Source organism: Taudactylus pleione, unplaced genomic scaffold (assembly GCF_031769625.1).
Source record: "Taudactylus pleione unplaced genomic scaffold, aTauple2 ptg000660l, whole genome shotgun sequence".
Lineage (NCBI taxonomy): Eukaryota > Metazoa > Chordata > Amphibia > Anura > Myobatrachidae > Taudactylus > Taudactylus pleione.
In genome coordinates this window covers 1,348,040-1,373,539 of record NW_028285062.1, presented here as the reverse complement: position 1 = coordinate 1,373,539, position 25,500 = coordinate 1,348,040, and the positions used below count along the sequence as shown (strand labels likewise).

At 47.4% G+C, this 25,500-nt stretch overlaps 1 protein-coding gene across 2 annotated transcripts in view; it reads right to left on the bottom strand.

Moving 5' to 3' along the window:
- The window catches only part of TTC7B (tetratricopeptide repeat domain 7B), a 206,775-nt gene that overhangs the window by 92,551 nt on the left and 88,724 nt on the right, over positions 1-25,500 (bottom strand). For both annotated transcript variants that reach the window (XM_088455569.1, XM_088455570.1), the window contains exons 6-7: positions 3,718-3,796; positions 2,818-2,990 (exon numbers count right to left, since the gene is read on the bottom strand). In XM_088455569.1, coding sequence (XP_088311695.1) covers positions 2,818-2,990; positions 3,718-3,796 — 252 coding nt within the window. The remainder of the gene's footprint in view (positions 1-2,817; positions 2,991-3,717; positions 3,797-25,500) is intronic.

The window sequence follows — 25,500 nt, the reverse complement described above, 5'->3', positions numbered from 1 at the left end:
GGCATTGCCCACAAAGGCTGTAAGCATCTTAGCCAGCCGAGGGCGGTCCCCTTTTTTTGTGCAGGCACAGTGACAGAAATGGGACGTGATATATAATACAACATGCCCTCCATAAACCCTCAGCGTCTACATATCCCTCCGCTAACTGCACATGATATCAGTACATTATAGCTGGAAGAGGATATCCTCGTTCACTTTCCGACATGAGGAGTGTGAACGGAGCGTATGTGACCTCCCATACAGAAAAACCACGTTTACTGTGAGGTAATAAACACCCTGCGACACCGCACCGCAAGGGCTGTAGCAGAAGAACAGGGATAGGAAAAGGCTGACAGTCAGAAATGAAAATACAGGCAAACAGTGCTAGCATTTAAGTCACATACAATGCACAGATAACATCCTGCATTACAAGCACTGCGATCAACTACACAGACCAGAGCCTGGTAGGAAACAGTGCTGCATACACTGACCTTAATTGAAGGAGAGGTATGCGGGGGACCCGGACCGCAATGGCATCTGTATCAGCTTCCAGCAGTGTTTGCCATCCCCAGCACATGTAGTGAGAAAATGGCCACCGAGGAGCAGAGAGAAGGCAGGGCCCGGGGGAGGAGCGCTGACACAGCCCGCTCAGACCGCTGTGGAATGGCACTGTGCAGCGGGGGAGACGCCGGCTGTGAGACAGGGAAGGCGTTCTCCCCTGGCGTGCTATTAACCCCTGGGACGCCGCGCTGTACCGCACATGCTGCAGCCCGCTGTCCCTGGTGGTCTAGTGGAAGGCGCAGGATCAGTACCTGGCCCCACGCGCAGCCGGTCCCCAGGGAGCCCCCCTGCCTGGGGACCAAACAGGACTGTGTTACCGGCGGGTGCCCACCGCGGGACCCCGCCGCTTACCTTGTTCCCCGTGCATCCGGCCACAGTCCAGGTAGCCGGGGATCACCGCTAGCTGTGACCCCAGCTATCTACCAGCATCCCCGGATCGGTACCGGCGTTCTGGTACCGGCGGGGTGTAGGAGTGACAGCATGGACGTCAATACTGACTGTCCTATGCTGGAGCACTCTAGTTGTGCAGCCACAGCTGCGAAGAAATATTCAGGGGCCTTAAAAAGACCCCCCTCTGTACGGTGCGACTGGTCCGGCCAGGCACCTACGAAAACTGAGTGGCCTGAGGCTCGGGGGCGGGGTATAGGAGAGGGACCCCAGTGCATCCTGGGAGGCTGAAAATTTAACTCTGTGGTGCCTGGATGTCTGCCGCCATCGCCTATACCCCAAGGTATCCTGTGGATACCCTATGGATCCTGAAGTAGAAAATATATACCAGCTATATAATATGTAACAGCAAAAAGAAACAAAGAGGTTAAGAATTGACACACTATGCAGCAAAACTAGCAGCTGGACATCGCTGAGACGTGAAATCTAGACGCCTGTCATTTGACCAACGTCGGGAGACCGGCGCCCGGCATCCCGATTGAGCGGATGCCGGGCGCCGCAGCGGTCAGCCGCGCGGGGGTAGGGGCTTAGGTTTAGGGCTCCCGGGGGGGACTTAGGGTTAGTCACCCCCATGGGAGGTTAAGGTTAGGCTAGGGGGAGGGAGGGAGAGTTGGGGTTAGGCACCCCCGGGGGACTTAGGGTTAGGGGGGTTAGATTTAGGCACTCAGAGGGTGGATTAGGGTTAGGCACAGGGGGGGGAAGGTTAAGGTTAGACACCCTAAAGGAGAGTTAGGGGGTAGATTAGGTTAGTGAATACTTACCTAGGGACGATCGGGATTTCTTCCTCTGTCAGGCAGGCGCTGTCGGGACTTGAACCGCCGGCCAGGGGTCCAGCGGTAATTCATACCGTGTCTGTGAAATGACCCCTATAGGTTCTTGTCTCGTTATATGGCCATATAACATTGTTCTGTATAACAGGTGACTGTAATAACCCAGAGCAGGGAAACCAGGCACATGCACAGGAGCCAGGGGTCGGTAGGGTGAGAGTACTAGTAGATATTCCCGTCTGCATTCACTCCTGCAATGATGCCTCACCTTGGGCAATGTCCACTGATTTCGGTGACGGTTGCGGTATAGTTTTGCGGTCTCAGCCATACGAGCGCCCTCTCTCAGTGTGGACACTGGTGAATCTGCTGCTGAATGAGATATCAACTGTGCCAATAAATCAGAGCGCCCTGAGCTATCATATGTCTGGATAGGAGGGATCAGAATGAAGCTGTACAAGTTAGTATCGGGCGTGCTCGGGAAGCGGAAACACAAAGTACCGCCATGATACCATCTGCTTTATTGTATTGTGCTGACCTCGCGTATACAACAGGAGAAACAGTATGCAAGCAAAGGAATGGCTTCCCCGGCAGAGCGTCTAAGCTGCACATACATTAGATCAGTGGTGTTTAGGTATTTCATGGACCTATAGGTCACCTAACAAAGTGTATGGCATTATTTGGAAGGCCTCAGAGGTCCTTGTCTGCCCCAAAGGCTGCCTGCTTCTTGTCCCTACATTAGATTATCTCGCCAAGGTAACAGCAAATGTAGGGTGCTGCGTCTATCTCTCCATGCTTTCCCTGACCACAGGAACATCACCAGGACATGATCCCAAGCAGTGCAGTGTGAGGGGGTATAATACAGGAATAAGATTGACAGGAGGGCTCTGAGAGGCATCATGTGACAGAGAGAAAGCCAATGGCTGCATAGGAAGCTGTTTTATTAACTAGGAACCAAGAGAATCCATGCAATATCATATATATATTACAGTACAGTCATCTCTTAATAAATCCAGGAGATGAAACCTCTTAGTTGTCCATTAAGAGGTAGAAACGGAGGACTTACTTCTCCCCCGTGTAAACCCGGGGTCTCCGGCTCAGTGCGTAGCTTTTTGTGTTGAGTCCCTGACGGAGAGGGTCATCTAAGGGCGACTTGTTGGGAGGCTCTTCTAGTGGGTTCCAGTAACTTTTCTCACACATGCCCCGAAGCAGAATCTCAGCCAACTGCCTGGCTATCGTCTGAAACAGAGAAATGCAGATTACAATGGGCTCATTGCTGTTTCCATGCCATCGCCACCAATTACTCCCAGTGTCCTGGAGTACTTCAATGAAGTCACAGGGGCTACCGTCAGCTGCTAGAAAGAAGGAGCAGTGTGGGTCAGTCAGCACCCATCTGGGGGACAACAGATAAGGATTAGGATTGGGGGGCACTATGTGTGTACAGATAACCATCATCTACATTACTTAGCAGATAGTTTCAGCACAATCCCCAATAGATGCCATAGAGGAAGATCAGAGGCAGCGAGAAGATACAGTGAGGATGGCCAGATAGCCGGGAGAGAACTGAGGGGACATACCACAGTAATAAAGGGTGTAGGGGAGAGAGGGACATTCTAACAGCCAAATAAGCTGTACACCGCTTCCCTAGCCTCAAATCTCAGGGTCTACTTGGCCAAAAAACATTGCTTATCTTAATCACCATCTTATACGTAGTCACAAGATGTTGTTCGGGATGGGAAGTAAATTCAGATGGCAAATGCTCCCATCTGATCATGAATGTGGCCATGGTCTGACCGCACGGATGGCGCCCAGTCTGGTGAGAGCATATTACTAAATTTGCCGAGCGGCCGCGCTGGCTTGCGTAGACCACCTTTACGTGGCTACAAAGTCTGGAGATGAGATGTACAGTAAGAGCGCGGGACAGGTGGGTACCTGGCAGGGAGTATTAATAATAAAACTCTCTCACCATCCTCAGGTTCTGGGTGGTTCTGGTCTCCACAGCTCTCAGGATCTCCCGGAATCTGCCCACTCCACGGGTTAAATTCCTGGATTAACAAAGAGAGAGGAGTGTACAGTACTGCTGTTTTCCATCTGCTAATATGTCTAATAGATCACATTAAGCACCTGCTGTATGTATATCATCACCTCATTATGGGCAGGAACCTAATCACAATGTTTTCCACATTGCTGCCAAAATGTATTGATTTCCTAAAATTGCTACATCCCAGATTTATAAACCACCAGCGGCATCTAAGGACTAATCTGACCAACCGCCTTGCGCACTTTATTATAGAATCTCAGACCTACAGGAACCAATTATACATGAAAGGATTTGGATCGTCCAACCTAAGTCTAAAAGATGAAATACTCAATAATGACCTTAGTGACACAAATCTGCAATGTAACCCTGATGACATGAGCACGCAATGTTTGGCGAGAGTCCATACAGAGGAACCGAACTGTGACAGTTAGTGCATTCGGGGAGGGGGGGGGATTGCTCTTGTCAAATCCAATTGAGTGTTTACAACTCTCCAATCAGGCGCCTCCGTCCTGTTGCCGCAGGCACCAATGCCAGGAGCATTGAGCCTCAAGCCTGTGAATCTGGGAAGTGGAAAACAGCCAGGAGTTATCTATTCACACAGAATACATGTAATACTTCATATTTAACTTTATGTTTTCCCCAACCAACTAATTCAATCACTTTGGGAAATAAAGGCAAGATCACAGAAAGGAGCTATGGGCCTGATTCAGTACGGATCGCAACTGCGATCAAAGCTGCGTAATCGCACGCAACGCAGCTGCGAAAATATACAATGGCGGCCACAGTTCAGCCGGCATACAGACACCCACTGCTGCTTCCTCACATGCCTCCAACCTCGCACTCCTGCGTAAACATCGGTACCATCGTGGCACAACGGCCCGTCATGCAGCTTTTACACCAGCTCTGACCAACCGCAGACACTGCAAGTCTCCTCGCACGCAGAGAGCTCTCATGCTGCGTATGCAATCGCAGTGGCTAATTTATGTGTTTTTCCGACCACTCCCCCGTCACCACCTCCAAAACGCTCACAGTATGTCACTCATTCTGCGATGGATTCCTGTGTGCGTGCGCAATAGCAGTGCGCCATATATGGCTAAATATCGCTCGATCTGCATATGTAGTTACACTTGCGATCGCTGCTGAATGAGGCCCCAAGTTATCTGATGTAATGCTGCTTGGACTGTGGTAACAGCTAATAGCCGGGGTAAGGCTGTGATACATTCATACAAATATGGGTTTATCCAGGAAATCCAAGAACCAGATGGGAAAAGAAAATATTTTGTGCTTTATGGTAAAAACGTGCAATGGTGACGTACTGCCGCCTTGTACAGTCAGACATTATAGGTAAATAACGGGCGCAGTGTAGGGAAATATTTTATGTCATTTCAGACAATATAACATTGGGCCTAATTCCCAGCCACAAGCGATGCCGCTGTTCATGGAGTTCAGCAATTTTTTTGGTACTGAGCGTGCAAGCAAATCCCTAAAAACTCCTATGGTGTAGGCGTTCGAGTGTGCGCACAAAGGCGCTGGTGCAATGGAGCCACACGGCATTAGATATATCGTGATGGGAGGTTATTTGGCGCATGTACGGAGATGTGCCATCTTGCGGGCGTGTTGGTGATAATGGTTGTGTACACGGACGCTCAATCACTCACATAACAGGTCATTGGATATATAATCCGCACCTACCATAGGACTGGTATTTCCGTGCCTAAGAACGCTGACAGCGGGCATCTCTGTCCAGGCTGGAATCAGAGATACATTGTGATATATAAGCTGTAGTTACAGAGTGACACACTGACCTGTGACAGAGCGGCTATGAGATGCAGGCTGGGATCAGAGATACATTGTGATATATAAGCTGTAGTTACAGAGTGACACACTGACCTGTGACAGAGCGGCTATGAGATGCAGGCTGGGATCAGAGATACATTGTGATATATAAGCTGTAGTTACAGAGTGACACACTGCCTTGTGACAGAGCGGCTATGAGATGCAGGCTGGAATCAGAGATACATAGTGATATATAAGCTGTAGTTACAGAGTGACACACTGCCCTGTGACAGAGCGGCTATGAGATGCAGGCTGGGATCAGAGATACATTGTGATATATAAGCTGTAGTTACAGAGTGACACACTGCCCTGTGACAGAGCAGCTATGAGATGTAGGCTGGGATCAGAGATACATTGTGATATGTAAGCTGTAGTTACAGAGTGACACACTGCCCTGTGACAGAGCAGCTATGAGATGCAGGCTGGGATCAGAGATACATTGTGATATATAAGCTGTAGTTACAGAGTGACACACTGCCCTGTGACAGAGCGGCTATGAGATGCAGGCTGGGATCAGAGATACATTGTGATATATAAGCTGTAGTTACAGAGTGACACACTGCCCTGTGACAGAGCGGCTATGTGATGCAGGCTGGGATCACAGATACATTGTGATATATAAGCTGTAATTACAGAGTGACACACTGTGACAGAGCGGCTATGAGATGCAGGCTGGGATCAGAGATACATTGTGATAACAGGATTTTGGTACTTACCGATAAATCCCTTTCTCCGATTCCACAGGGGACACTGGAGTTCAAGACAGTGGGGTATAGACGGTGGTAGAGCAGAGCCTGGCACTTTAAATAATTCTGAGGTGTGACTGGCTCCTCCCCCTCTATGCCCCATCAGCCCCAGTTTTTAGAATGTGCCCGAGAGAGCCGGTCAGATAGGGCTGAGCTCCAGCCCACACTTAGTATTTTTTCTTTTATTTCAACTTTATTTTAATTTCTAGCTTTCACAAAGCATTGAGGACAGGCTGACAGAGTACTGCGTCTGTCAGCCTGCTACATGGAGGCATCAGGAGACCCGCCACCACTAAAAAGAGTGTGTGTCGGAGTCCCAGGCACCCTGGCAGTAGCTCAGGGAGGACACGCCACAGCTTAATATAGAGGCTGTGTCCGTGCTTCCGAATGCCTAGCCGCAGCCCTGATGCCAGCAGTGGTAAGTATAGCTCTGTTCCCCTTATGGGGAACGGAGTTTAATCTGCGGCCCCTCTGCCCCCTCCCAGGCTCAGGTGGTATATACTGTAGTATAACCCCTCCTGGAATCCTGTTATAACGCCGCTAACGTTATTACAAGGGGCGGAGGTACCGCGCATAGAGCGCGGATACATGTACAGGGAGACTGTTCAGACAGTCTGTAATGTTGCTGCCTAGCAGCATGCCTGATCCCTGCAAGATGAGCGCTGTCTTACTTTATAGAGCCTGACAGCGCTCTGTTTGCTGCTCTCACGAGAGCCGAATCCTCCCTCTGCTATATCCCCACGGGGAGGGAGCCTGCTGTGACCCGCTACTCCCATAAGGGAGTCTACATTGCGCAGCAGCGCGGCTGTTCCCTGCCGCGCTGGCGCTTGAAGAAGCACTGGCGCTGGCTTCTGCAGGGGGAGGAGCACAGCCGCCGGAGAGCGATGCTGTTATTCACAGCGCTCTCCCCCTCTATGCCCCATCAGCCCCAGTTTTAAGAACTGAGCCCGAGAGGAGACGGTAAGGAGAAGACCACAGAACGGAACAATACCGACTGAAGGAAAACAGAGGAACCCACTGCAGGGAACACATGCAGTCACACAACTAGATAAGGACCCAACAAAACGGCAGGAACGCAGCGCTGGGCGGGCGTCCAGTGTCCCCTGTGGAATCGGAGAAAGGGATTTATCGGTAAGTACCAAAATCCTGTTTTCTCCTTCATCCACTAGGGGACACTGGAGTTCAAGACAGTGGGGACGTCCCAAAGCCAACCTCCCGGGTGGGAAGCGCGGAGAACTTGCCGACCTTTCGGCCAACCGAAACAGGGACAGCCCAAGACTGGAGGCATGTCGTAGAGCCAGGAGACAATCAGAGCTCCTTGCTGAACAGTCACAGACATTCCACAACTTACAGCGTAAATTCAATGGAATACGGCTAGAGAGTAGCCGCAGATGAGAAGCATCAGAACACCGTAAGCTCAGCCAAAAACAGACCAAGCAAGACCGCTGGGAGCAGAAAAACCCCAACTAGAATCCATAGAATGGCAGTAACATGAGAACAAAACTCGAGAATGTCACTGACCTTATTCATCTCACAGCAACCCACCACGACAGGTACAGAGAGTAGCCTCAGTGGGCAAAGATCAATGCTCTACAGCACGGACTTCAGTCTGGAGATGCTGCAGAAGAAAATACTGTAGAAACTAGCAAATTGTTAGTGGAGACAAGAAGGCCGTACAACAGGACGCTATACCTGAGCCTGTTCCATTAGGGATATGTATCCATATAGAGATTACACATACCCCAAAAACGGTCTGCTAGTGTATCCTTACATTAACACTTATAATGGTGAAGTGTGTATTACGCCCACAATCTGATACAACCCAGGCCAGACCCTGCTTATATCGGCGGGTGGCCCTAGGCCTCATGTAAATTAACTAAATAAGCCATGAGGATGGAATAGATCCTGGATTCTCTATGTACTGATAGGAAATATACCCAAGGGACCATCAGATACCCATTTTATTGATATATGCGACAAGACAATAATATAAAGTACCAGAATCGATACTGGGAAAGGTACCTGTACATAGACATAGAATGCGTTAATTATCCCAAGTAAGAAGAGATATATATATGTAGTGATAACGCCAGTCAGGGCCAAAAACAGATTTCTCCAATTATTAGGAAAATTCATACAAGGAACGGGAATATATCAGTATATATACACATACACACACATAAACATAGCTGCATGAAAAGGCAAACTCTTTGAAAGGAAGAGTTAGTACCGACATAGTAAGTCAGTTGTCAAACTCCTGCACCAGGAGATCAGCACGCTACATACATATACACACACACACACATATATATATCCCGCAATAGGAGATCAGCATGCTATATCTATATATATACACACTGCATTCCTAGTGTCTTACAAGTTGGTTACTAAGTGCGCCCTAGAGTGTAGTTGTAATTAATAGGTCCCCCGAAGTGGACGCCGTAGATATAGACTGATGGAAACAGGACTATAACCCGAGGCGGGTGTAAGTACATATACATGTGTGGACATACAGGAAGGCCCCAGGACATGTATAGAGTCCATACTAGAAGCAATGCCGTAGGAGCCTGTGACTATCCTATGTAAGCTGCAGAACATGACTCTAGTCTATAGAGCCACCATATAATATGTATGGATATAACAGACAGCTTCTGGTAAACCCTGGCAGCTTTCCAGACGTGGAATAATATGTACCTTAATGATTGTGGAAGTATAGGCATACCTACACATATCCATAATTATATACATATACACACACACACCACCCAATCCCTAGGGAGAGATGGTGTAAGCGGAGTTATAGAACAAACTACCGGATCAGGAGAGTCCAGCCTCTCGTCGCAGCATCCTCTTTAAATATGCTAGGTATCAGACATAAAACTGAGAAGAACATATCCTACCCCTGCTTTAATGGTAAGGATAAGAAGCAAAATATATATATATATATATATATACACATATATATATATATATACATACACACACAAATCCCCACATGCCTACGCGTACCTACATACAAGATTAGTAGGTGACGATATAATTTGAAAAATATAACATGGGCAATAGTTAGAGCCATGGAAGGAACTGAGCCCCAGGTCTTAACGCCGGGTTTAGTTTAAAATACAAGTATATACATACATGTGGCTTACCTCCACGCAGGGAGACTGCTCATGTGCCGCGCGTGGCTGTCATTCTGCTACGGCGTTGGGGCAGGAAATGTTAGCAACGTACTATCCCAGACTGATTGCCATCCTGGGACCCTTCCGTTACCGGTGTACTCGCCTTATCAGGTGTGCCCTTCTGGCTCCTGATGATGGAAATCAAAAGATGACCTCAGTGATGCGAGACAGCAATGCCAACCACCACAACGGCCATATGTTACTACTTCGTGTTGTGTGTGCTGCCGAAGGGAATAAATAAGATATAAATCCATATAGATGCACAGATGCATACCTTCTAAGGTAAGCACCGAAGGCTGTTGAGATTTAACATATATGCATGAGAAGAGTACGGCTCATTCTTAAGGTGAGCCAATGTGAGGCATAAGCCTGAGGATGGGACGCACCCTTTTTGTAACCTTGAGTTAAAGATATGCAATAACCGTAATTTCTGGCAGCAGCCAGAACAGTGGCCCCGACTATGCATACTATACACATTTAGGAGAGTGATCTCTGGCAGCTATAGATGGAAGAAACACACTGCATTATTCTGTTACACATCAAGCATATTTGCCCCAGATGTTCAATGTAATAAGCCTGCCGCACCTGGTATACCCAGGCGGTCTCCCATCCAAGTACTAACCAGGCCTGGCGCTGCTTAGCGTCCAAGATCAGACGAGATCAGGCGTGTGGCCGTAGGCGCTGATAGATATGTGGTGGGCAAAGTGGCGTGGACACAACCTCTATATTAGGCTGTGGCATGTTCCTCCCTGTGCTTCATTTTTATTTTTATTTTTTAAATATAATATTAAACCAGTACACTGCCCAGTTCCGTAGGGGAACTACCGACGTGCAATATAACAGAGATGAGGCAGAGCCAGAATCTATATAAAGACTGCAGGTTAAATTACAAACTCCACAGTTGTGCCGTTAAACCTAATAAGACCAGGTGCTGTAGGTTTAAGTAAAGAAAAAAAACGGAAGAGGCCATATGCAAGCACAGGGAGAACATACAAACTCCAAACAGTTAGGGACGTACTGGGAATAAAACCCACAACCCTGTTAAGGGTTGCACCCCCCACAGAACTCCAGAGTGAGGATGCAGGAGATGCTGGCAATAAGCCCCGGCTCCTTTTAAGGCAGGTGCATATGCACCTGTTTTAGAATACTCGCTGGAGGTAATGGCGGCATCTGTGCACGCCAGCATGGACTAGACTCCGCCCCTTATCAATAAGCGGACGGGGCGCAAACAATGGCTGGTATAGCAGGCATAATGCGAGTGGGGGAGCGGGAAAGTAATAGCCAGCGCCGGTGCATCTTCATACAAGCACCGGCGCCGCAACCAGCAGCCGAGAGCGCTGTGAATAACAGCCTCGCTCTCCGGCGGCTGTGTGCAGAAGCCAGCGCTTCTACAAGCACCAGCGCGGCAGGGAACAGCCGCGCTGAGCAGCTCCCTAAGCCCCGCCATGCGGCCAATTGTAGCCAGCGCCGGTGCAATCTCCGGCGCCGCAACCAGCAGCCGAGAGCGCTGTGAATAACAGCATCGCTCTCCGGCGGCTGTGCTCCTCCCCCTGCAGAAGCCAGCGCCAGTGCTTCTTCAAGCGCCAGCGCGGCAGGGAACAGCCGCGCTGCTGCGCAATGTAGACTCCCTTATGGGAGTAGCGGGTCACAGCAGGCTCCCTCCCCGTGGGGATATAGCAGAGGGAGGATTCGGCTCTCGTGAGAGCAGCAAACAGAGCGCTGTCAGGCTCTATAAAGTAAGACAGCGCTCATCTTGCAGGGATCAGGCATGCTGCTAGGCAGCAACATTACATACTGTCTGAACAGTCTCCCTGTACATGTATCCGCGCTCTATGCGCGGTACCTCCGCCCCTTGTAATAACGTTAGCGGCGTTATAACAGGATTCCAGGAGGGGTTATACTACAGTATATACCACCTGAGCCTGGGAGGGGGCAGAGGGGCCGCAGATTAAACTCCGTTCCCCATAAGGGGAACAGAGCTATACTTACCACTGCTGGCATCAGGGCTGCGGCTAGGCATTCGGAAGCACGGACACAGCCTCTATATTAAGCTGTGGCGTGTCCTCCCTGAGCTACTGCCAGGGTGCCTGGGACTCCGACACACACTCTTTTTAGTGGTGGCGGGTCTCCTGATGCCTCCATGTAGCAGGCTGACAGACGCAGTACTCTGTCAGCCTGTCCTCAATGCTTTGTGAAAGCTAGAAATTAAAATAAAGTTGAAATAAAAGAAAAAATACTAAGTGTGGGCTGGAGCTCAGCCCTATCTGACCGGCTCTCTCGGGCACATTCTAAAAACTGGGGCTGATGGGGCATAGAGGGGGAGGAGCCAGTCACACCTCAGAATTATTTAAAGTGCCAGGCTCTGCTCTACCACCGTCTATACCCCACTGTCTTGAACTCCAGTGTCCCCTAGTGGATGAAGGAGAAATATAAGCTGTAGTTACAGAGTGACACACTGCCCTGTGACAGAGCGGCAATGTGATGCAGGCTGTGATCAGAGATACATTGTGCTTCATAAGCTGTAGTTACAGAGTGACACACTGCCCTGTGACAGAGCAGCTATGAGATACAGGCTGGGATCAGAGATACATTGTGATATATAAGCTGTAGTTACAGAGTGACACACTGCCCTGTGACAGAGCAGCTATGAGATGCAGGCTGGGATCAGAGATACATTGTGCTATATAAGCTGTAATTACAGAGTGACACACTGCCCTGTGACAGAGCGGCTATGAGATGCAGGCTGGGATCAGAGATACATTGTGATATATAAGCTGTAGTTACAGAGTGACACACTGCCCTGTGACAGAGCAGCTATGAGATACAGGCTGGGATCAGAGATACATTGTGATATGTAAGCTGTAGTTACAGAGTGACACACTGCCCTGTGACAGAGCGGCTATGAGATGCAGGCTGGGATCAGAGATACATTGTGATATATAAGCTGTAGTTACAGAGTGACACACTGCCCTGTGACAGAGCGGCAATGTGATGCAGGCTGTGATCAGAGATACATTGTGCTTTATAAGCTGTAGTTACAGAGTGACACACTGCCCTGTGACAGAGCAGCTATGAGATACAGGCTGGGATCAGAGATACATTGTGATATGTAAGCTGTAGTTACAGAGTGACACACTGCCCTGTGACAGAGCGGCTATGAGATGCAGGCTGGGATCAGAGATACATTGTGCTATATAAGCTGTAGTTACAGAGTGACACACTGCCCTGTGACAGAGCGGCTATGAGATGCAGGCTGGGATCAGAGATACATTGTGATATATAAGCTGTAGTTACAGAGTGACACACTGCCCTGTGACAGAGCAGCTATGAGATACAGGCTGGGATCAGAGATACATTGTGATATGTAAGCTGTAGTTACAGAGTGACACACTGCCCTGTGACAGAGCGGCTATGAGATGCAGGCTGGGATCACAGATACATTGTGATATATAAGCTGTAGTTACATAGTGACACACTGCCCTATGACAGAGCGGCTATGAGATGCAGGCTGGGATCACAGATACATTGTGATATATAAGCTGTAGTTACAGAGTGACACACTGCCCTGTGACAGAGCGGCTATGAGGTGCAGGCTGGGATCAGAGATACATTGTGATATATAAGCTGTAGTTACAGAGTGACACACTGCCCTGTGACAGAGCGGCTATGAGATGCAGGCTGGGATCAGAGATACATTGTGATATATAAGCTGTAGTTACAGAGTGACACACTGACCTGTGACAGAGCGGCTATGAGATGCAGGCTGGGATCACAGATACATTGTGATATATAAGCTGTAGTTACAGAGTGACACACTGCCCTGTGACAGAGCGGCTATGAGGTGCAGGCTGGGATCAGAGATACATTGTGATATATAAGCTGTAGTTACAGAGTGACACACTGCCCTGTGACAGAGCGGCTATGAGATGCAGGCTGGGATCACAGATACATTGTGATATATAAGCTGTAGTTACAGAGTGACACACTGCCCTGTGACAGAGCGGCTATGAGATGCAGGCTGGGATCAGAGATACATTGTGATATATAAGCTGTAGTTACAGAGTGACACACTGCCCTGTGACAGAGCGGCTATGAGATACAGGCTGGGATCAGAGATACATTGTGATATATAAGCTGTAGTTACATAGTGACACACTGCCCTATGACAGAGCGGCTATGAGATGCAGGCTGGGATCACAGATACATTGTGATATATAAGCTGTAGTTACAGAGTGACACACTGCCCTGTGACAGAGCGGCTATGAGGTGCAGGCTGGGATCAGAGATACATTGTGATATATAAGCTGTAGTTACAGAGTGACACACTGCCCTGTGACAGAGCGGCTATGAGATGCAGGCTGGGATCAGAGATACATTGTGATATATAAGCTGTAGTTACAGAGTGACACACTGACCTGTGACAGAGCGGCTATGAGATGCAGGCTGGGATCACAGATACATTGTGATATATAAGCTGTAATTACAGAGTGACACACTGCCCTGTGACAGAGCAGCTATGAGATGCAGGCTGGGATCAGAGATACATTGTGATATATAAGCTGTAGTTACAGAGTGACACACTGCCCTGTGACAGAGCAGCAATGTGATGCAGGCTGTGATCAGAGATACATTGTGATATGTAAACTGTAGTTACAGAGTGACACACTGCCCTGTGACAGAGCGGCTATGAGATGCAGGCTGTGATCAGAGATACATTGTGCTATATAAGCTGTAGTTACAGAGTGACACACTGCCCTGTGACAGAGCGGCTATGAGATGCAGGCTGGGATCAGAGATGCATTGTGATATATAAGCTGTAGTTACAGAGTGACACACTGCCCTGTGACAGAGCGGCAATGTGATGCAGGCTGGGATCACAGATACATTGTGATATATAAGCTGTAATTACAGAGTGACACACTGCCCTGTGACAGAGCGGCTATGAGATACAGGCTGGGATCAGAGATACATTGTGATATGTAAGCTGTAGTTACAGAGTGACACACTGCCCTGTGACAGAGCGGCTATGAGATGCAGGCTGGGATCAGAGATACATTGTGCTATATAAGCTGTAGTTACAGAGTGACACACTGCCCTGTGACAGAGCGGCTATGAGATGCAGGCTGGGATCAGAGATACATTGTGATATATAAGCTGTAGTTACAGAGTGACACACTGCCCTGTGACAGAGCGGCTATGAGATGCAGGCTGGGATCACAGATACATTGTGATATATAAGCTGTAGTTACATAGTGACACACTGCCCTATGACAGAGCGGCTATGAGATGCAGGCTGGGATCACAGATACATTGTGATATATAAGCTGTAGTTACAGAGTGACACACTGCCCTGTGACAGAGCGGCTATGAGGTGCAGGCTGGGATCAGAGATACATTGTGATATATAAGCTGTAGTTACAGAGTGACACACTGCCCTGTGACAGAGCGGCTATGAGATGCAGGCTGGGATCACAGATACATTGTGATATATAAGCTGTAGTTACAGAGTGACACACTGCCCTGTGACAGAGCGGCTATGAGATGCAGGCTGGGATCAGAGATACATTGTGATATATAAGCTGTAGTTACAGAGTGACACACTGCCCTGTGACAGAGCGGCTATGAGATGCAGGCTGGGATCAGAGATACATTGTGATATATAAGCTGTAGTTACAGAGTGACACACTGCCCTGTGACAGAGCGGCTATGAGGTGCAGGCTGGGATCAGAGATACATTGTGATATATAAGCTGTAGTTACAGAGTGACACACTGCCCTGTGACAGAGCAGCTATGAGATACAGGCTGGGATCAGAGATACATTGTGATATGTAAGCTGTAGTTACAGAGTGACACACTGCCCTGTGACAGAGCGGCTATGAGATGCAGGCTGGGATCAGAGATACATTGTGCTATATAAGCTGTAGTTACAGAGTGACACACTGCCCTGTGACAGAGCGGCTATGAGATGCAGGCTGGGATCAGAGATACATTGTGATATATAAGCTGTAGTTACAGAGTGACACACTGCCCTGTGACAGAGCGGCTATGAGATGCAGGCTGGGATCACAGATACATTGTGATATATAAGCTGTAGTTACATAGTGACACACTGCCCTGTGACAGAGCGGCTATGAGATGCAGGCTGGGATCACAGATACATTGTGATATATAAGCTGTAGTTACAGAGTGACACACTGCCCTGTGACAGAGCGGCTATGAGGTGCAGGCTGGGATCAGAGATACATTGTGATATATAAGCTGTAGTTACAGAGTGACACACTGCCCTGTGACAGAGCAGCTATGAGATACAGGCTGGGATCAGAGATACATTGTGATATGTAAGCTGTAGTTACAGAGTGACACACTGCCCTGTGACAGAGCGGCTATGAGATGCAGGCTGGGATCAGAGATACATTGTGATATATAAGCTGTAGTTACAGAGTGACACACTGCCCTGTGACAGAGCGGCAATGTGATGCAGGCTGTGATCAGAGATACATTGTGCTTTATAAGCTGTAGTTACAGAGTGACACACTGCCCTGTGACAGAGCAGCTATGAGATACAGGCTGGGATCAGAGATACATTGTGATATGTAAGCTGTAGTTACAGAGTGACACACTGCCCTGTGACAGAGCGGCTATGAGATGCAGGCTGGGATCAGAGATACATTGTGCTATATAAGCTGTAGTTACAGAGTGACACACTGCCCTGTGACAGAGCGGCTATGAGATGCAGGCTGGGATCAGAGATACATTGTGATATATAAGCTGTAGTTACAGAGTGACACACTGCCCTGTGACAGAGCAGCTATGAGATACAGGCTGGGATCAGAGATACATTGTGATATGTAAGCTGTAGTTACAGAGTGACACACTGCCCTGTGACAGAGCGGCTATGAGATGCAGGCTGGGATCACAGATACATTGTGATATATAAGCTGTAGTTACATAGTGACACACTGCCCTATGACAGAGCGGCTATGAGATGCAGGCTGGGATCACAGATACATTGTGATATATAAGCTGTAGTTACAGAGTGACACACTGCCCTGTGACAGAGCGGCTATGAGGTGCAGGCTGGGATCAGAGATACATTGTGATATATAAGCTGTAGTTACAGAGTGACACACTGCCCTGTGACAGAGCGGCTATGAGATGCAGGCTGGGATCAGAGATACATTGTGATATATAAGCTGTAGTTACAGAGTGACACACTGACCTGTGACAGAGCGGCTATGAGATGCAGGCTGGGATCACAGATACATTGTGATATATAAGCTGTAATTACAGAGTGACACACTGCCCTGTGACAGAGCAGCTATGAGATGCAGGCTGGGATCAGAGATACATTGTGATATATAAGCTGTAGTTACAGAGTGACACACTGCCCTGTGACAGAGCGGCAATGTGATGCAGGCTGTGATCAGAGATACATTGTGCTTTATAAGCTGTAGTTACAGAGTGACACACTGCCCTGTGACAGAGCAGCTATGAGATACAGGCTGGGATCAGAGATACATTGTGATATGTAAACTGTAGTTACAGAGTGACACACTGCCCTGTGACAGAGCGGCTATGAGATGCAGGCTGTGATCAGAGATACATTGTGCTATATAAGCTGTAGTTACAGAGTGACACACTGCCCTGTGACAGAGCGGCTATGAGATGCAGGCTGGGATCAGAGATGCATTGTGATATATAAGCTGTAGTTACAGAGTGACACACTGCCCTGTGACAGAGCGGCAATGTGATGCAGGCTGGGATCACAGATACATTGTGATATATAAGCTGTAGTTACAGAGTGACACACTGCCCTGTGACAGAGCGGCTATGAGATGCAGGCTGGGATCAGAGATACATTGTGCTATATAAGCTGTAGTTACAGAGTGACACACTGCCCTGTGACAGAGCGGCTATGAGATGCAGGCTGGGATCAGAGATACATTGTGATATATAAGCTGTAGTTACAGAGTGACACACTGCCCTGTGACAGAGCGGCTATGAGATGCAGGCTGGGATCACAGATACATTGTGATATATAAGCTGTAGTTACATAGTGACACACTGCCCTATGACAGAGCGGCTATGAGATGCAGGCTGGGATCACAGATACATTGTGATATATAAGCTGTAGTTACAGAGTGACACACTGCCCTGTGACAGAGCGGCTATGAGGTGCAGGCTGGGATCAGAGATACATTGTGATATATAAGCTGTAGTTACAGAGTGACACACTGCCCTGTGACAGAGCGGCTATGAGATGCAGGCTGGGATCACAGATACATTGTGATATATAAGCTGTAGTTACAGAGTGACACACTGCCCTGTGACAGAGCGGCTATGAGATGCAGGCTGGGATCAGAGATACATTGTGATATATAAGCTGTAGTTACAGAGTGACACACTGCCCTGTGACAGAGCGGCTATGAGATACAGGCTGGGATCAGAGATACATTGTGATATATAAGCTGTAGTTACATAGTGACACACTGCCCTATGACAGAGCGGCTATGAGATGCAGGCTGGGATCACAGATACATTGTGATATATAAGCTGTAGTTACAGAGTGACACACTGCCCTGTGACAGAGCGGCTATGAGGTGCAGGCTGGGATCAGAGATACATTGTGATATATAAGCTGTAGTTACAGAGTGACACACTGCCCTGTGACAGAGCGGCTATGAGATGCAGGCTGGGATCAGAGATACATTGTGATATATAAGCTGTAGTTACAGAATGACACACTGACCTGTGACAGAGCGGCTATGAGATGCAGGCTGGGATCACAGATACATTGTGATATATAAGCTGTAATTACAGAGTGACACACTGCCCTGTGACAGAGCAGCTATGAGATGCAGGCTGGGATCAGAGATACATTGTGATATATAAGCTGTAGTTACAGAGTGACACACTGCCCTGTGACAGAGCGGGAATGTGATGCAGGCTGTGATCAGAGATACATTGTGATATGTAAACTGTAGTTACAGAGTGACACACTGCCCTGTGACAGAGCGGCTATGAGATGCAGGCTGTGATCAGAGATACATTGTGCTATATAAGCTGTAGTTACAGAGTGACACACTGCCCTGTGACAGAGCGGCTATGAGATGCAGGCTGGGATCAGAGATGCATTGTGATATATAAGCTGTAGTTACAGAGTGACACACTGCCCTGTGACAGAGCGGCAATGTGATGCAGGCTGGGATCACAGATACATTGTGATATATAAGCTGTAATTACAGAGTGACACACTGCCCTGTGACAGAGCGGCTATGAGATACAGGCTGGGATCAGAGATACATTGTGATATGTAAGCTGTAGTTACAGAGTGACACACTGCCCTGTGACAGAGCGGCTATGAGATGCAGGCTGGGATCAGAGATACATTGTGATATATAAGCTGTAGTTACAGAGTGACACACTGCCCTGTGACAGAGCGGCTATGAGATGCAGGCTGGGATCACAGATACATTGTGATATATAAGCTGTAGTTACATAGTGACACACTGCCCTATGACAGAGCGGCTATGAGATGCAGGCTGGGATCACAGATACATTGTGATATATAAGCTGTAGTTACAGAGTGACACACTGCCCTGTGACAGAGCGGCTATGAGGTGCAGGCTGGGATCAGAGATACATTGTGATATATAAGCTGTAGTTACAGAGTGACACACTGCCCTGTGACAGAGCGGCTATGAGATGCAGGCTGGGATCACAGATACATTGTGATATATAAGCTGTAGTTACAGAGTGACACACTGCCCTGTGACAGAGCGGCTATGAGATGCAGGCTGGGATCAGAGATACATTGTGATATATAAGCTGTAGTTACAGAGTGACACACTGCCCTGTGACAGAGCGGCTATGAGATGCAGGCTGGGATCAGAGATACATTGTGATATATAAGCTGTAGTTACAGAGTGACACACTGCCCTGTGACAGAGCGGCTATGAGGTGCAGGCTGGGATCAGAGATACATTGTGATATATAAGCTGTAGTTACAGAGTGACACACTGCCCTGTGACAGAGCAGCTATGAGATACAGGCTGGGATCAGAGATACATTGTGATATGTAAGCTGTAGTTACAGAGTGACACACTGCCCTGTGACAGAGCGGCTATGAGATGCAGGCTGGGATCAGAGATACATTGTGCTATATAAGCTGTAGTTACAGAGTGACACACTGCCCTGTGACAGAGCGGCTATGAGATGCAGGCTGGGATCAGAGATACATTGTGATATATAAGCTGTAGTTACAGAGTGACACACTGCCCTGTGACAGAGCGGCTATGAGATGCAGGCTGGGATCACAGATACATTGTGATATATAAGCTGTAGTTACATAGTGACACACTGCCCTGTGACAGAGCGGCTATGAGATGCAGGCTGGGATCACAGATACATTGTGATATATAAGCTGTAGTTACAGAGTGACACACTGCCCTGTGACAGAGCGGCTATGAGGTGCAGGCTGGGATCAGAGATACATTGTGATATATAAGCTGTAGTTACAGAGTGACACACTGCCCTGTGACAGAGCGGCTATGAGATGCAGGCTGGGATCACAGATACATTGTGATATATAAGCTGTAGTTACAGAGTGACACACTGCCCTGTGACAGAGCGGCTATGAGATGCAGGCTGGGATCAGAGATACATTGTGATATATAAGCTGTAGTTACAGAGTGACACACTGCCCTGTGACAGAGCGGCTATATGATGCAGGCTGGGATCAGAGATACATTGTGATATATAAGCTGTAGTTACAGAGTGACACACTGCCCTGTGACAGAGCGGCTATGAGATGCAGGCTGGGATCAGAGATACATTGTGATATATAAGCTGTAGTTACAGAGTGACACACTGCCTTGTGACAGAGCGGCTATGAGATACAGGCTGGGATCAGAGATACATTGTGATATATAAGCTGTAGTTACAGAGTGACACACTGCCCTGTGACAGAGCGGCTATGAGATGCAGGCTCATTTTATGTCAGAGGGGACTCGCATGGAGCTTTGAGGGGACTTTTTCATATTACCTGTGTTATAGTAAGAAACCCTTTCATATGACAGCATTTCAGCAAAATAGGTTTTAGAAGAGATTTCTCACATTGCAGTGTTCTAGGGGAGAATCCTCTAATCGCAGTGTTCCGGGAAAGAAGCCTCTAATCGCAGTGTTCGAAGAGAGAATCCTCTAATCGCAGTGTTCCGGGAGAGAAGCCTCTAATCGCAGTGTTCCGGGAGAGAAGCCTCTAATCGCAGTGTTCCGGGAGAGAAGCCTCTAATCGCAGTGTTCTGGGAGAGAAGCCTCTAATCGCAGTGTTCCGGGAGAGAAGCCTCTAATCGCAGTGTTCCGGGAGAGAAGCCTCTAATCGCAGTGTTCCGGGAGAGAAGCCTCTAATCGCAGTGTTCCGGGAGAGAAGCCTCTAATCGCAGTGTTCCGGGAGAGAAGCCTCTAATCGCAGTGTTCCGGGAGAGAAGCCTCTAATCGCAGTGTTCCGGGAGAGAAGCCTCTAATCGCAGTGTTCCGGGAAAGAAGCCTCTAATCGCAGTGTTTTGGGAGAGAAGACTCTAATCGCAGTGTTTTGGGAGAGAAGACTCTAATCGCAGTGTTTCGGCAGAGAAGCCTCTAATTGTAGTGATTTGGGAGAGAAGATTTTAATCCAGGGGAGGGTAATAAGCGGCCCTCCAGCTGTGAACTACACATCCCAGCATGCCCTACCACAGTTTTAGCATGCCCTTATAGCAAAACTGAACCACAGAGAAAGGATAATTTGGCCTGAAATAAGCCATATAACTCACAACACCCCCTCCAATTCTGGGACCAGACTGGAAACAGAGGAACTCATCTGAATTTATTAACCTCAGGTAGACTAAATTGTTTTTTCTTTGTAATGGAGACAATTCTGAAACTACAATTTAAATAAAACAACATAATTGCAAGAAATGGACGTTCCAAAGGCATTAGCTCCAGCACACATAATAGAGGAAATCACATAATAATAATCCTGATTAGCACAAAGTGCACAATGTTACAGGGGGCACTGTGTGGTGTGCACTGCTTGGACGCATTACGTGTCTCCATGGCACAGAACCAGTTACTAATGCCTTTAATTAATTCTGAATAGTAGATTGGCACCAGGTCCTGGGCTGGAAAAGATCTGTCAGCTGCGTTTACTCACGGCTTTATCAAAGCGCCTAATGCTGCTCCTGACAAGATGTCACGCTGATAACCATTAGGCAGGCTGCGACTTGGCTGCTGAACAAGCCTACTGGTATTAGACACAGGGAAAGCCACCTCCGTGCCTCCAGATTACAGTACAGTGGAAACACTTTCCCCCGGCCTCTCCTAACTCTAGTCACATCTGCCTTTAATATAACCACTGCGTATTCTATAAGGGGCTATTTTATATGAAAGGACAAAACTGTAATAAACCCGACACAAAAAAATAACATTTAGTGAATGACAAATGAAATAACACAATAACAAACCTATGAGGCCCAACAATCCACAAACATGAGGTGGTTAAAAAGTGATGATGTGCAGACTAAACCCTGTTCTTTGGTTTTATTTCCCGTATGTGAGGGCTGCTCCATACTGAGCATTGGGACCCGATATACACTGTCCATGATGGAAATGGACACAGTAGGGGCCTGGTTCAGTAAAGATCGTTATTGCGATCGCAGCTCCGTAATCGCACGCAGATCCACTACAAAAATATGCTTATGATTGCAATCGCTATCCCTATGTCACCACCCACAAACGGTCACTTCCTGTCAATCACTCTGCCTAGATACTGCGCACTGTGATCACAGTGAGCCCCATGCGCATCGCAATGCGTACGCATGAGGCAACGATGGCCGACTGCGTGCGTATTCGCAGTTGTGATCGCCAATGTATCAGGCCCTAGAAATTAAATAAATTACTGTACACAGAACAGTGGGGAAGGTTTACAAAATCTAGTGCAAATACATGTGCATAAAACGGGTTCTATATCTGAATATAGGTGATTGAACCGCGCTCATGAGGTGTGATTGGGTGTGGGGGGGGGTCAGTGTGTCAGACTATGGGTGGGTGGGGGTTATAGGGAAGGTAGAGTGCAGCACCGTACTGCAGGAGTACCTAATCCTGCTGGAAACTGTATAGTAATAATAAATTGGAGTCAGTGCGCTCTCTTATGGCGTAGGGGAAATTGAGGGGCATATACTAGCTGTCCGTGCTGAGTGTCATGCGTGTAGGTGCAGGATCGGCTGATGTCTGGTGGTGAGGGAGAGCTGACAGCGATCGATGTTATGGGATCTATGTATATAAGGTTATACAGCAAAAGGGAGGATGTGTGTGTGATGTATTTACCTCAAATGGTCGGTCGTTTTGTTGGAAGGTGCGGGTGGCTGTGAGATATGTATCACATGTATTGAGTTGTGACTAAAATGAAAAGGAACAAAGACAGCCTACGATAGTGATGTGGCCAAAATTGTATATGCACAGTGCTTGGTGAAGTCTCGTTTGGTCAGTGGCAAAACACAGACTCCTGTAAGTATTCATGGTATGTGACTAGCTCGGGGGGAAGTCGGTAAACCCTTACAGGGGGGCCCCTTGAACGTGAGGGGCTGGCATTTCTCTCAGCTGCTGGTAACAAGTGGGCGTACGCTAAGTAGAAACCGTCCCTTGGTGCAGATGCCGGAGGGCCACGGTGCAGTTGGAGTAAAAGAATTTTCGATTGTTTAGAAGCTGTTTCCCAGGTTGCTTCCGGCGGCTCTCGATTGGTGAGTGCAAATCGATCGTTACTCGTATGTTGGGACTGGTGCCTGCATGGTCCGCGGTGAATGGTGTTGGATGGTAATGTAGATCAGGATAATAAAGAGTACTGTGAATATCTCCAAAGCGTGTCGGCTTTGTAGACTTCTTCTTGGAGTTACTGATACGCTGTGGGTTCAACCTTTTATGTTGTATATGGTTCTAGAACTCATAGCAACCAATACGATATTAGCAGCTTTCTAAACAGCACTAGAAGATAGAAACGGATGGATGGCTTGCTAGGTCACATCATATTTTTGTTGCAGTCTCTCTGTGTACCAGTTTGCATAGATAGCCCCAGAGTATCATTACTTCCTGTGCAGAAAGGTGTAGATGAGAGGCACAGTACACAGAGATGTGTTTGATTAAGTGACATACGGCGTTTGCTGCACTGTGCGGGAGACTGAGCGACCAGTTCTATCCATAACAGTCCTATGTTAATCTGTTCTACTGAGGGAGCGCTGTGATGATAAAGCTTTTTTAATTTTGACATGTCTGAGAGCGGGAAGTGCTCTCATATATTACATTTACAGAACAGCAACGACCTCCAAATAATACAGGGCTCCATTAGCCAAAGCCAAGATGTTTGATCTTCATTAAAACAAGAAAAACTGCAGTCCCCATAATCCAATGTACAGTGCAATTACAGGTCAGCAGCAGCTGTACAGTACAGGCTGCAAAGTAGTGTTTTATTGATTATAACAAGAACTCTTTGAAGTTGTCAATTTCCCAAATGTCTCCTTATGAAACGTGAGAGTATTGCTGAGAGGAAGCTGAGGACGGCAGCTCAGGGAGGTCTGACATGAGCCCTGTGACATGGTGTAGGTCTGAGCTGCTGAATAGGTCACCTGTCCATATACCTGCCTGCAGTATCCTCTAAGCAGAACTCTGTGGCCGATGTATCATCGCTATCCAAATAATGGATAGTGATATAGCTGAACTCATGAGTAAGCTTGATTGTGGATGTCCTACTATTAATATCCTGCATTAGTTGGGTAAGTAGTTGTTCACCCCCAGTCCAAAACATGAAGAGGTCATCTATAAAACGGCAGTAAAATAATATGTGTTTTGAAATATCTGGATTACTAAAGAACATGTTTTGTTCTTCTACCACCATGAACATATTGGCATATGGGGGGCCACACTACTGCCCATGGCACATCCAGAGCACTGGAGAAAAAATTTACCATTATATAGAAAATAGTTTCTAGTCAATGTTAGCTCCAGTAATCGAAATAACGACGTCATGTCAAGGTCACATTTCTCCTGAGTTACTAATATGCTCTCAATTGTTTTATAATTGCTAGGTATTATGCTGAGTACTCCTTGTGTGATGACACCCTGATAACCCCTGAATATGGGGTATTTGGTTATGCTAATATTCGGGAAGTAATTTTGTTATTACTGTAATTGGAATGTGTGTTTAGATGTAATCATTTGAGCTGTCACACGCAGATCAATAAGATTATAAGGGTTTCTACCATATATATATATATATACATAGCATATTTGGTTACTAGCATCTGTTTGCATAGTTCCTTATGAAACCCAGATGCGTTGTGTAGTAAGTGTATTAGTTTATGGTGGAGGTGTAAGGACACATTATAGCACAGATCAGGAGTTTTGTTTACACTGATGACGTGTGGTTGCCTAGGTAACCAGGAGTGGCACACAGCAACCACGTCATCGGTATGGGACGCCGCTTGCAACGTGCAGGAAAGCGCGCTGCCCAGACTTCACTGATCACACCTGGGAGACTACTTAAGGTAAGAAATTGTTTTTAAACTTTTCTATAACCTTGACAAAAGGGCTGATGCCCTGAAACGATGGTATCATGTGTTGAATAAAAGCAGAATAAGACCTTCAGTGCCGCCTCAAATTTTTCATATGGTATCCTACTAAGGAAGGCACGGAGGCGAGTTGCAGCATTAAGTAGAGAGTGCCGGACCGATGCAAATATATATATATATATATATATATATATATACACACACAGTGTATGCATGCCCTCTCACCTGCTACCATTTTATACTTTTATCTTACACTATAAGCTATAATGCGCCTGAAATAAGCCACAATCTTTATCTTATACCTACTGGAAAATATTGTATCCCTGTTTAATCTGCCTTATGCAGATGCATAC